This window comes from Eschrichtius robustus, chromosome 13 (assembly GCF_028021215.1).
Source record: "Eschrichtius robustus isolate mEscRob2 chromosome 13, mEscRob2.pri, whole genome shotgun sequence".
NCBI lineage: Eukaryota > Metazoa > Chordata > Mammalia > Artiodactyla > Eschrichtiidae > Eschrichtius > Eschrichtius robustus.
Window position 1 is genome coordinate 24,509,007 of NC_090836.1, and position 12,042 is coordinate 24,521,048.

At 38.3% G+C, this 12,042-nt stretch overlaps 1 protein-coding gene across 6 annotated transcripts in view; it reads left to right on the forward strand.

The window, feature by feature from the left end:
• CCDC91 (coiled-coil domain containing 91) overlaps positions 1–12,042 on the forward strand; it is a 367,017-nt gene that overhangs the window by 330,381 nt on the left and 24,594 nt on the right. The window contains exons 13-14 of one of the 6 annotated variants that reach the window (XM_068561506.1): positions 9,547–9,603; positions 11,195–11,325. The exons of 2 other annotated variants lie outside the window; for them this stretch is intronic. In XM_068561506.1, coding sequence (XP_068417607.1) covers positions 9,547–9,603; positions 11,195–11,203 — 66 coding nt within the window. In that variant the 3' untranslated portion in view covers positions 11,204–11,325. Of the gene's footprint in view, positions 1–6,097; positions 6,388–9,546; positions 10,209–11,194; positions 11,326–12,042 lie in introns of those variants that run through there. 3 more of the 6 variants (XM_068561508.1, XM_068561505.1, XM_068561507.1) reach the window with 3 other exon arrangements.

The window sequence follows — 12,042 nt, forward strand, 5'->3', positions numbered from 1 at the left end:
AAAGTCATTTTTTGAAACTTAAGTCATATTAGTCACTTCTCTGCATAAAACCTTGAAACAGCTTCACCTCACTCAATAAAAGCCAGAGTCGTTGCAGGGCCCTACATGACCCGGCCTCCTCCTGAGAATACCAGACAGAACAGAGAAATACTATGACTTTCTCACAGGTTTTTAGTGTCATCTAATACTCAATTCAGTCTTTTCCAAATTTTACTAAACTGAACCTGCGGGTGAAATTGAAAAATGAGAATCTTGATTTAGTAAGTACAGTTAACTATACACTGTTTCAGATTTGACCCACATATCATTTTGAGGCATCTTTTTCAGCTATGACAGCCCTTAAAACCAAATGCAAAAATAGACAGTATCTAGAGCCAAATTGCTGTATTGCAATGTACTAAACCAAGATTTTCAAATATAATGAAGCATTATTCAATTGCCTTAGTCTCACTTTTTAAAAATATATATATATTTCATAATATGCATAACATATTAGTAGAAAAATACAATATGTTCATAAATTAATAAAAAGGCATTTCTTAGGGGTAAAATGTTTCTATTTTAGACCAGTGGTTTTCTCCACACTCATGTCTAAGAAAAGATTCCCGTAAAGACTTTTTTAACAGGACAGTGTAGTGAGGGAAGCACTTGCATACATTTGTTGAGAAAGTTAACTATTCAGTCTGTACTCTCATTTCTCCTAATTGGAAGACAGTGTTTGAGAGGGAGAATCAAGATGGAAAGAGTTGTAAAATAGATGTCATAATTGATTTACACCACAGTTATTTTAATTCTGGATTTAAAGTTATTTTAAAATATACTTCACTCCCTAAGAGCTTCAGTGTAACACAGAACAGTATTTGTTTCATTTGTTTTGTTTCACTGTTGTAACACTGATAGAAAAGCTATAAGCTTAGGGAAGAGTAGAGAGTCAGTAAGACTTAAAGCATTTCAGAGAATAGTTAGATTGCTTGTGGAGTGGTCAAGAATGCAATTTTTTTTTAATTGAGGTATAGTTGATGTACAGTATTATATAAGTTTCAGGTGTTCAGCATAGTGATTCACAATTTTAAAGGTTATATTCCAGTTATAGTTATTATAAAATATTGGCTATATTCCCTGTGTTGTACAATATACCCTTGTAGCTTATTTATTTAATACATAGTAATTTGTACCTCTTAATCCCCTGCTTCTATCTTGCCCCTTCTCCCCTCCTGTCTCCCTACTTGTAACCACTAGTTTGTTCTCTATATCTGTGAGTCTGCTTCCTTTTTTTTTATTCACTAGTTTGTTGTATTTTTTTAGATTCCACGTATAAGTGATATCACACAGTATTTTTCTTTGTCTGACTTATTTCACTTAGCATAATGCCCTCCAAGTTCATCCATGCTGTTGCAAATGAAATAACTTTTAAAGCAACAATGATAGACTGTCATTTACTTTTCTAGAAAACAGGATTGAGATGAAATTCATGAGTAAATTCATCAATAAGTCAAGTATCATATTTATATGATACAAAAGTAATACAAAATTTGACCTCATTTTCAAGGACTTATGAGATGATCAGTCAAAAATTAGTGCATTATATGAGGCAGTATGTGATTGTTGTAATACTTAACTCAGCCTGTCATTGCTCTGAGCATTCAGAAAAGGGAACGTCAGGAAAGACTGAAATGTAACAGAAAAGACTACGTAGAGACCGTAGTTCTTCATCTAGCCTTAAAGAACTGTGGCAAACAGTGCTAATTCCCTATATAATAAAAAGTCTCCCTTTCTGCCTACTAACAGAATGCCAGGGTTATTAAAGGTAGCACATTAATAGTTTGTTACAAGCACACAACTCCTCAAACTCCTCTGCAGCCTTGAATGACCACGTAACCTAGTTCTAGGCACTGAGGTGCCAAAGAGAGTCTATTGCATGAGACTTCTAAGAAAGCTACTGTTTTCCTAGTAAAAAGGGTCAGACTGCTTTTGCAAGTATGTGTTTTGCCTGTCCTTCCTCTTCTTTCCTGTGTCAAGCACAGGCTAATGCCTGAAGGTGCAATAGCCATCTTATAACAAAAGGGAAAAAATATATGCTGAAGATACCCATGTAGGAAAATAGTTTGGTTTCTGGACTGCTTACCAGCTCTGCACTGCTTACCCCTAGAGGCCGTGGTACATTAAATAATAAACTCTTATTTAAGCCACTGTTTGTCAAATTTCTGTTACACACAGCTGAATACACTTCAGACTGATGAGAATGTTTGAGGTTGAAGTAAAAAAAAGTGAAGGAAGAAAAGCATCAAGCCACAGTGACATCAACAATATGATCACACAATTTAGGATCGGCATGGATGTTACTTGTCTGAGTACACTGTAGAGACTGAAGGCCCCTAGAATGAAGTTTGTATTGACTCAACTACTTTTAAATATATAAGTTGCCTTAACTATTTTAGGAAAGTATTTTTAATTATTTTCCTTGTCATCATCTATGAATTAACAAAAAACTTGGCATCTTCTGTCCATTTTTCTTAAATGAAGGCAGAATTCCATATGTCCCTATATTTAAATATATTCAATCGTCCATCAGTCAATGGTAGACTTCTTCGGGCTTTCCCTATTATTTAAAGACCTTAAACTATCGTCAAGGATAAGCCATTGCAGTAATTTTGCATGTCTTTCCAACAAGTTAACACCACAGAAATGCTTTATTCAGGCAAAAATTAGTCACCTGAACTGGATATCGTTTGTCAGCATTACGATGGAGGGCCAATTTCTGTAAAGGATTGACATCCAGCATTATTTCAAAGAAATCATACTTTTTTAAAGTATGATATCATCGCTTGTTTTCTTAGCTACAATACAAGTAATCTCTGATTTAAAATAAGGAAAAAGAAAATTCTCAAAATAGTAAAGTATATAAGGCAGTGAGTATAGCTTAATTGTGTTTGAGCTGAAAGTTAACAATCTCTTTAAAAGGAGGAAAGCTTAAAATCTTGTAGTTTAATAAAAGTAGTTAGCATTCAGTTTGTCTGTGGTGAGAAGGAGCTAGTAGAGTTTCATGTAGGGAAGAATGGTAGTCACTGAGATACCTCATTCTTCTGGTCGCCTTGGGGGAAGTGAAAAAATGAATAGGTGCAGCTACACACTGAAGAACATTTACTCTGCTTTTATGGCTGAAATCCGTGTATCCTAAATCTCATAGCATGTTTTCAACTAGGCTATAAATTGTAAAATTAGATTATGGTTTAAAAAGTACCTGCTGAAATAATTGATGGCACTTGAATTTTATTATGAATAAGTTTATTACCATAAGAAATTATGTTGAAAATGTCACTTTAGGAATTGAAAAAATCTTTGATTGATGAGTTCTATTATGTATTCAGTGCATGATAATCCATAATATGATGAAATCCCTTGCAACCAGGGTCCTTATTACTTCTCACAAAACGTAGAATTGCCAGCTAGTGGGTTGAGAAAGGAGGGTATACAACTAAGAAGAAAGAATAATCAAAAGACCACCCTGAATCAATTGCTTCCTTACCACAAGGGGGTAAAATATTTCCTAGGAAAAGGGATAAATTATATAATCACTAAATATTTCCATGCCATCTATAAGGTTTTTTTTTTTCCAGGAAAGTTTTGAACCAATTATTAAACGATATGCAATGAAATGCATATGTCACTTAAAAGATTCTTATGCATATCTTTCACTCATCATTTATAGGTCAGGAAAAATTACCCTGTCTGGCAGGTAACTGACTTAAGTTTGGCAGAAGAACAGCTTCTCTACAGCTATAACTTAATCTGTAGAGATCCTTTTGGAGTTGCCATTTCTTTTTAGAAACTTGCTACAAGATGACAGATGGGCAGTGGTGCCATAGAACAGCCTAAACTACAGGCATCATCATAACTGGTAAAAGCTGCTTCAGTAATACTGAAAATAAGAACAGTTACCCCTTGCAGCATCTGCTAATGGGCTTTTCTCATATTTTTTAACAAAAATCTGACGTTTGGCATAATTATTCAGCAATAATCATGGAGTCTTTGACCTTCTTATGTATGTATTTAGTTTTTCCAAATTTCCCTGCTGGAAGAATTACTATGTTTGCCTTTAGAACCATCTGATCTGGGATGTGGGAAGCTAATGGAGCACTGAATTTTATATACCAAGTTATGGGAAAGAAAGGATTTTTGTGCCCTGCACTGAAATGCCACCTTACTGGCTTCTTCATATGGCAGCCCAGCTGACGAAGACATAATATTCCGTGGCCTTGAAAGAGTTATTCTGGAAAGTGAACGCTGAAGTTAACTCAGAGAATTGCCATTCTATCTTCCCACAGTGAAAAATGAAATGGATCAAAGCATCTGTAAAGCAAAAACCAAAGTGATTATTCATTTCTTTCCTTGTTTAAGAAACATGCCGTTACACTACTGCTGCAGTTCTCTCCTCCAACCCTGATGCCAGTAATTGCACATTCAGATTTACCACACAGAGTCTGACCCAGAGCTATACCCAAAGAGCAACCACATCCAAGACACAGAAGGAAAGCCAAAAATAATGAAAGCCTCTGTATCTGAAAAGATTCTTATTTAAGATCTCAGGTGAGCCTATAGAATTGTGGACCAAGCAATCAGACATCAATCAGAAATGCAGTTTCTTTTCATTTGCCTTGTATTTCTTGAAGTCCTACCAAGAAGGGCTCCAGCAGAGAGCAAACAGAGATGACTGCTTAAACAGCACCTTTGCTCCACAGGAAAATTTTCTTTTAGGTAAACAGTCTTCAACTCCTATGTAGATTTTACTGTGTGTGGATATGTATTAGGGCTAAAACCAAAAGGCAAATCAATGATTAGACATTATTTCTGAAGGCAGAGAGAAGTCATTAATCTTATTTGTACCTAATTTAATAACATATTAATTAGATTAGCTGTTTGGTGCTGGTGTGAGATATAGCACCTGTATACCTGTAGGGTTCTTTGGTTACAAGCAATACAACTGCATCAGGCTAACATTAGGATAAGGGATTTTGTTGAAAGGATATCCAAGGCTTGCAGAATTGTTGGAAGGCTATACATTAGACTTGGAAATGGGCAAAAGAAGCAAGTCATCTTTGGAAATTCAGAGGCAGCAACATTAACAATGGCGTCACAATTAAAAAACAACAACAATAACCGGGCAGACTACCGTTACTAGGAGTGGACAGAACTAACTGTATTCTTTTTGTTTCTCCACACAGTGTATAAATTCCAGGGAGGGAGCATCTGATTGGATTAGTTTGGGTTACATACCTGCCCTCTGGCTAGGAGAGGGCAAGATTCCTAATTACAGTCCATCAGACTATATCTAATGGGAAAGAATTAATACCCAAATGAAATTCAAGTTGCCATTAAAAAGGAGAGATAGATGCTGAAAGCCAAAAAGCAATAGATATTCACTACAGCTACCATTTATTCAGTGTGTATGGTTCATCAGTCACTGTATTTCGCCTTGTAACAGGCCTCGTAGTCAGTTACTATTCTACAGGTAAGAAAACTTAAGCTTTGAGAAAGGTTAGGTAACTTGTCTCAGGTTATACCACTAGAAAATGGCAGAATTGGTACTCCAGAGGAATACTCCCGACCACTAGGCTCCGTGCTCCCTGTAGACAGATCTGTGTATTAACCAATGGTGAGAGTACTTACTGAGCCTGTCTCTCAGGGGTAAAAGACAAGCAAAAAAGATATTTAGCAAATGCTATATATAAGTATATTAAATCCACCAGTAGTTCTGTGCAGTGTAGAGGTGCTTTATTAGAATCAAGCTTTGGGAATAAATGTTATGTAAATGCACAATGCATATGTTTGCAAATGACTTTTTTCCTCTGATGGAAATTCAAGGTTTAGCTTCTTAATATAATGAAGGGTTTGAAGTTATCAGCGAATAACGGTCTTGAGCCTGCAGATCAAGCTTTAAAAATAGGCTTGATTTGTAAGGAAGAGATTAAGGGAAGTAAGAAGTATCCAGTGTTCTCCACTTATATAGTGACAGCCATCCGGGCCAGAAAAAAGTGCATAAAATGGAATGAACTACGAGACCCGTTTTTACTGGTAGCTTTCTTTTTGACCTTTGCAGAGTCACTTTCCTTCTATTTCGCCATCTGTAGTGAAGCGATGCCAGTAATCCCCCTGATCCCAAGAATGAAGCGAGATGATGAGTGTACTATGCTTGGTGGCCTCTGAACCAGGATTTCTCAACGTTGGCGCTATTGGCATTTTGGTCCTGATAATTAGTTGTTGTTGGGGGTAGTATAGCCATGGGATGTTTAGCAGCGTCCCTGGCCTCTACCTAGTGGATGCAGTAGCACGCTAGTTGTGGCACCAAAACCACTGTCTCCAAAAGCACTACTAATTTCCTCCATGACATTCTTCTGTTTACTAAAATAAGTACCCTAAAGTCATAAAGATATTTTTCCAAGGGACTTACAAAAATTATTTTGTATGTTTTTCATTTGTCTTCCTACCCTCCCACCACTTTTCTGAATTTATCTTTGGGAGCAAAAAAAGTGCTTACCACTGAACAGGATGGTCTTCCTGGTCTCTTCCAGCTCTAGGATTTCATGTCTTTATGCCATCTCCAGATCTAATAATCAGCCAACACAGTGTAGCCTTACCAGTTTGTCTTAAGTCGTATGTCCCCCAAAGGCAACTTTGAGATTGAGATTTGTGTGCAGGAAATTAGAGAATTCTTTTAGGACCAGCTTCTATGTGGGGAGAAAGAAGTAGGTTTGGGCAAAGGGAGGAGTTGCAATGCAGTTGCATAAGGGCTTCAGCTAATCCCATAAGAGCCCTGGAACTGGGCTGGCCCTTTACAGTTGAATCACCTTGAGGCAAGGGATCTGGGCCTTTATACCCCTGCCAAGACCAGTCATTGAATATGGGAGGCTCTCAGAGAGAGGGCATGACCTTGGTCAAGGTAGCAGTTCCTGGAGAGGGATTCAGCTGAGCCCCACCAGCCACCAACACTCCCAGCAACTATGGGAATTAGTCCTGAAAGTAGACTCTGGGTCATGTTCTACAGTCCATTCCTTTCACTACTCAAGTCTATTTCCCTTATATAGGTTCTTGTAACAGTTTCTCCAGGATTCTGTTTGGTCTTCTGATTTTCTTTTGTGGGGAAACAAAAAAGGAAAGTTGGTGGGATGAGCTGTAATTCCTACTGCTTTACCTGGTCTCAAGCCTACAAGTGATTCTCATCTCCCTCCTCCACTCCTTTTTCTAGATTCCTCTACCCTTGGCTGAGCTCTGCTGTTCTGAGGGCTTACCTGATGAAATAACCCAGATCCACAGTCATAAGACCTCTAAGGCTCTGTTGCCATGTGTTTCTCAGGCTATGGCTGCTGAACTTGTCTATTTACAGGTAAAACTAGGCAAGGCAGTTCCAAGAATTGCCCTCCTGGATCACCTAGGTGTCAAACACAGTCTTACCTTACCCCATTGTGTAACAGCCCTATCTCTTCTTGCTGATGAGGATCAATTACCCCTGCCTTCTTTCCTTGCGTACAGTTTTTTGGCCTGAGGAGCCCGAAGTGACCAGGTGGCAGTACCAGCTTAAAGTTTAATGGGACTTATACTGTGTCCTTTGTTGGGATAGCAACAGAAAATCAGAACCTCTAAAGCCTAGAGTTTGCTGGAATGGGAAGCACAGAGTCTCCAAGTCAGTTATTAACAATGATGATAAGTAGGGCCACTTTTACTGCCACCTCTTGGTTCTGGGAACTATGAATTCTACTTCCTGGGAACACAGCTCCTTATAATGTTTGTTGATCTAGGGTGTATTCTGTATCCTAGAGAATGGATTATAGGATATCATCTCTAAGGTGGAGTCTCAGCTGTGCCTTCAATAGATCATTCCATCACTATTAGACCAGCAGCTTCTGGGTGGTGTAGTTTGTGATAGGACTTCTACTGTCAGCCATAGGTTGTGACATTCCTACCATCGCTTTCTGTATGCTTCCAAGAGCCATCGTAGCAGTGTCTTAGTGTCATCTCATGTAGTCTTGCTAGGGTATTAAATCCTGTGAGAGAATGCTCTCATGTCAATAAACTCTCCCTTATCCAAACTTATATTCTATCTCGTCTTGATCCAGCACTGTCTCGTACATAGTCTCCTGCCTCCTGCTGGTACATGTTGGCTGGGTCCTACAGGGCCTTTGCGATATAGTCCCTTTCTTTCCTTAGCAGGCACCTCACTTCCCAGGGTGGATTATGATGTAGTTCGATAGATGGCATTAGTCTGGGAGCCAGGTCTTGAAGACAAGAGGTGTAAATCTTAGTGGAAGGGTTGCAGGGGTGGAGGTGCGTGTGTCATCTTATAAGACGGAGGGCTATTTATTGCCTTCAAGCAACAATAGAGTACTAGTCTCTAGGTAGATGTATTGTATAATATATATCACAGTTTAATAGAGCTTAGTTCTGGATCATGACATGAGTGACTTAACATGTTCTTCTATATCATTTTTTTTTTTTTATAAATTTATTTATTTATTTTTGGCTGTGTTGGGTCTTCGTTGCTGTGCGCAGTCTTTCTCTAGCTGCAGCGAGTGGGGGCTACACTTCATTGAGGTATGCAGGCTTCTCATTGCGGTGGCTTCTCTTGTTGCAGAGCACGGGCTATAGGCGTGCGGGCTTCAGTAGTTGTGGCTCACGGGCTCTAGAGTGCAGGCTCAATAGTTGTGACGCACGGGCTTAGTTGCTCCGCAGCATGTGGGATCTTCCCGGACCAGGGCTCAAACCCGTGTCCCCTGCATTGGCAGGTGGATTCTTAACCACTGTGCCACCAGGGAAGTCCTCATTTTATTTTATTAAGTTCTCTTTAAAAAACAAGGCTTTATAGATAATCATCATGTAATTAAACATACATGATATATATAAAGAGCTATTTGTAGGCTATACACAATATAAAAAGATAAGTAACTAGGTATTATCCAAATGAAAATATTTGGATTGCTTTTCAAAACTGATAATTATGGGAACAAGAAAGGAAAAAAAGGAAGGCTCCAAAGCACCCAGTTACAGAATTTCTATTTCTTATACATAGACATTAATATAGTATTCTCTTGTTTCAAGGCTATTTTTAGTCCAAAATGTTTGGTGAAAGAGTATTATTTTCACTTAGTTGTAAAATCTATATGTCTTGATCAAAGAACTCTTCTTCTATTTCCGGACTGGTAATAGTTTTGCAAACTCTAGCAATGTGTCAATACTCATTCTTGCACTTTTATTCCTTGAGAATACAGTTATACCAGCAGGGAGTGTACCAGTGTAGAAGGGAGTATAGCCACCAAGCGTTGAATCTTGAAATCTGAGAGGGTGAAGAAGCTGGTTTTTAGATAAGAAATGCAAATAAATTGTTTCTGTGAAAGCCTGTCATGCTTCTTAACTAACTTGCTAATTCTGTTCACATAATTAGACTTTGAAAACTGGTTGGATAATGACTTGTTTCATAAATTCACTTATCGTGTATTTATTGAACCTCTGTTATATGCATAATCCTTTGGCTGAAACATAATTATTTTTTCCCAGGAGGAGCACAATACCCAGACTGCCTCTCCTGTGAAGTCTACCTTAGGGCATGGGCTGGTGAGAAAGGCTTATGTCTAAAGCAGAGTTCTTGATTTCTACCACCCATTCTCTGCCAGGTTTTCTCCTTCAGAAGTCTTTCTTATCTCAGTAAATGGCACAGTCACGCAAACCAAAATCCTGGAAGTCATCCTCTTTCCACAACTCACATAGTCTTCCAACAAGACTGACAAACATACTCCAAAATAATACTGAATTCATCAACTTTTTACCACCTCTCTCCATTGCATCCTCTCTAGCCCAAGCTAATATCATCTTTCGGCATGTCAAATACGCCTTAGAATATCTCCTCCGTCTCCACTACTATGTCATAAGACCAGGCCACCATCATCTTTACCAGGACTACTCGCTTCCGTTCTTATGCCCCCCCCTTCTCCACTGCAGTGTATTGTCCATCCAGCATCTCGTGATCTATCTTCTCAAAGCATAAATCTGATCATCACGTTACCAAACTTGAAATCTTCCAAAGTTTTCCTAAAGGCTATCTCTTAGCCATTTTTGCTAAAATCACACCACACATTCCTCCCAGGAGCTGCCATGCCTTATTTTTTTTCCCTAGCACTTATTTTTTTCCCCTAGCACTTAACAGTAACTGAAACGATTTTACTGTTTTAAATGGTGTTGTCTGTTTCCCCCAAAGAATAATGATGCACTTTAAAAGAAAAAAATCTGTATGTTCCAATACGTACCCCAGTGCCGTGTATTTTGTAGGCGTTCAGTAAACATTTGCTGAATAAATGAGAGTGGCAGTCACAGCAAGGGCTGAGCCTGGTGTGATTCCTCTTACTGAAATAATTGTTCTATTCAGTAGGGTCTGAGAAAAACCTGTACTTATTTTGTTAACTTTGTTTTATGAAGAGCCCCTTCACTGTGTCCGCATCTCATATGTCAATTTTACGTTAAAAAAAAAAAAATGGTACTGTGGTCCCTTGCTGTCATCTTACGCTGCTATCAGTCTTCTATCTCCACCTAACCACGAGCATTACTTGTCACTGGCAGATGAACATGATTTTCAGCCATGAGAAAATAATAAAAGGTTCTTAGTTCTAGAGAATTCTAAGATTTTTCGTAATGTTTTCAATGAAATAAATTAACCTCTGTTCTTTCATTTTATGGAAATGGCTCTGAATGTCATTAAAAACACACATGTTTGTGACTAGATGGATTTCAGGACTTAACATCTTGTGTTAATCTTGTTTTTTAAATCCCACTGCCAACCACTTTTGCCTGGTTGGACCACCCATATTTGGGTTTCTATGATGCATTCTTTTACGAATAGGGCCTTTTTTTCCCCATTGGAGTTTCCTACCTTATATACAAATGACTGTTTTCTACTTGCAAGGGAAAAGATACTACACTGAGCAAGTTTATGCTCCCTCATCAATTTGAATTTCTTGTCAGATTCTTTTTCCTTTTCCTAATATGATTTCCTTAAATCAGTAGAAGTAATATTCCCTGTAGCTGTAGAATCTGATTTCAAAGAGGAAGAGGTGTAATCCAGGTTAGCAGCAGAGGGAATGCGGATATGTCCCCTTAGAGAACTCAGAATTAATGCCACTTCCCTTCCCATTTCCTGCATTTCCTTTTTCAGTGCCCTTGACTCTGTCAAGCAAGATGTATTTACTGAGGCCAGCTACCTGTCCAGCACTATAAAAGATACTGTGGGATAAAGCAGGGGTTTACCAAACTTGACTAATGGACCAAATTCAGCTTGCTGCCTATTTTTTAATAAAGTTTTATTGGAACACGGCTACATGTTGTTTGCATATTATCTATGGCTACTTGCATGCTACAGGAGTAGAGTTGAGTAATTGTGACTGAGACCATATGGCCCAAAAAGCCTAAAATATATACTATCTGGACCCCTACAAAAAAGTTTGCCAACCCCTAGTATATAAAGCATAGACTCGGATTCTCATAGAGTTTATGAATTAATTGGGCTGGTTGTTAACACATGGAGTAATTGGTGAATCGATAAATGACAAATTGTGTGATACTGAAAAGAATAGGCACCACAGAATGTTTATTGGTTGGAAGATAAATCTAATCTGCAGAGAAGCGATTAGTTAAGCATGCTGAAGTACGGAAAGCTTCCTTATACTGCCTTTCCCCCCTTATTCTGTGCTTTTCTTTGTCGAGTCCCAGATATGCTATAAAATTAAAAGATATTCAAAACATTGTTGTCAAGGCTTTTCCCAGATGTGTGTCCTCCATAATTCCCCCAAAGAGATGCGTTGGAGAAATAGGACAGGATTCTTAAGACTGCAACATTGTTTAGAACCATGCCTGGCATATTATAGGTCCTCAGCTATGCTTGAATAAGTGAAAGAACCTGCAAATCTAAAGGAAAGAAAATTCTGTGCAAGCAATAGCTAATGTTATTGAATATTCAGAAGGTGCCACCTTAGAATGGTGCTTCTCAGCAGGAAAGCTCCTAGT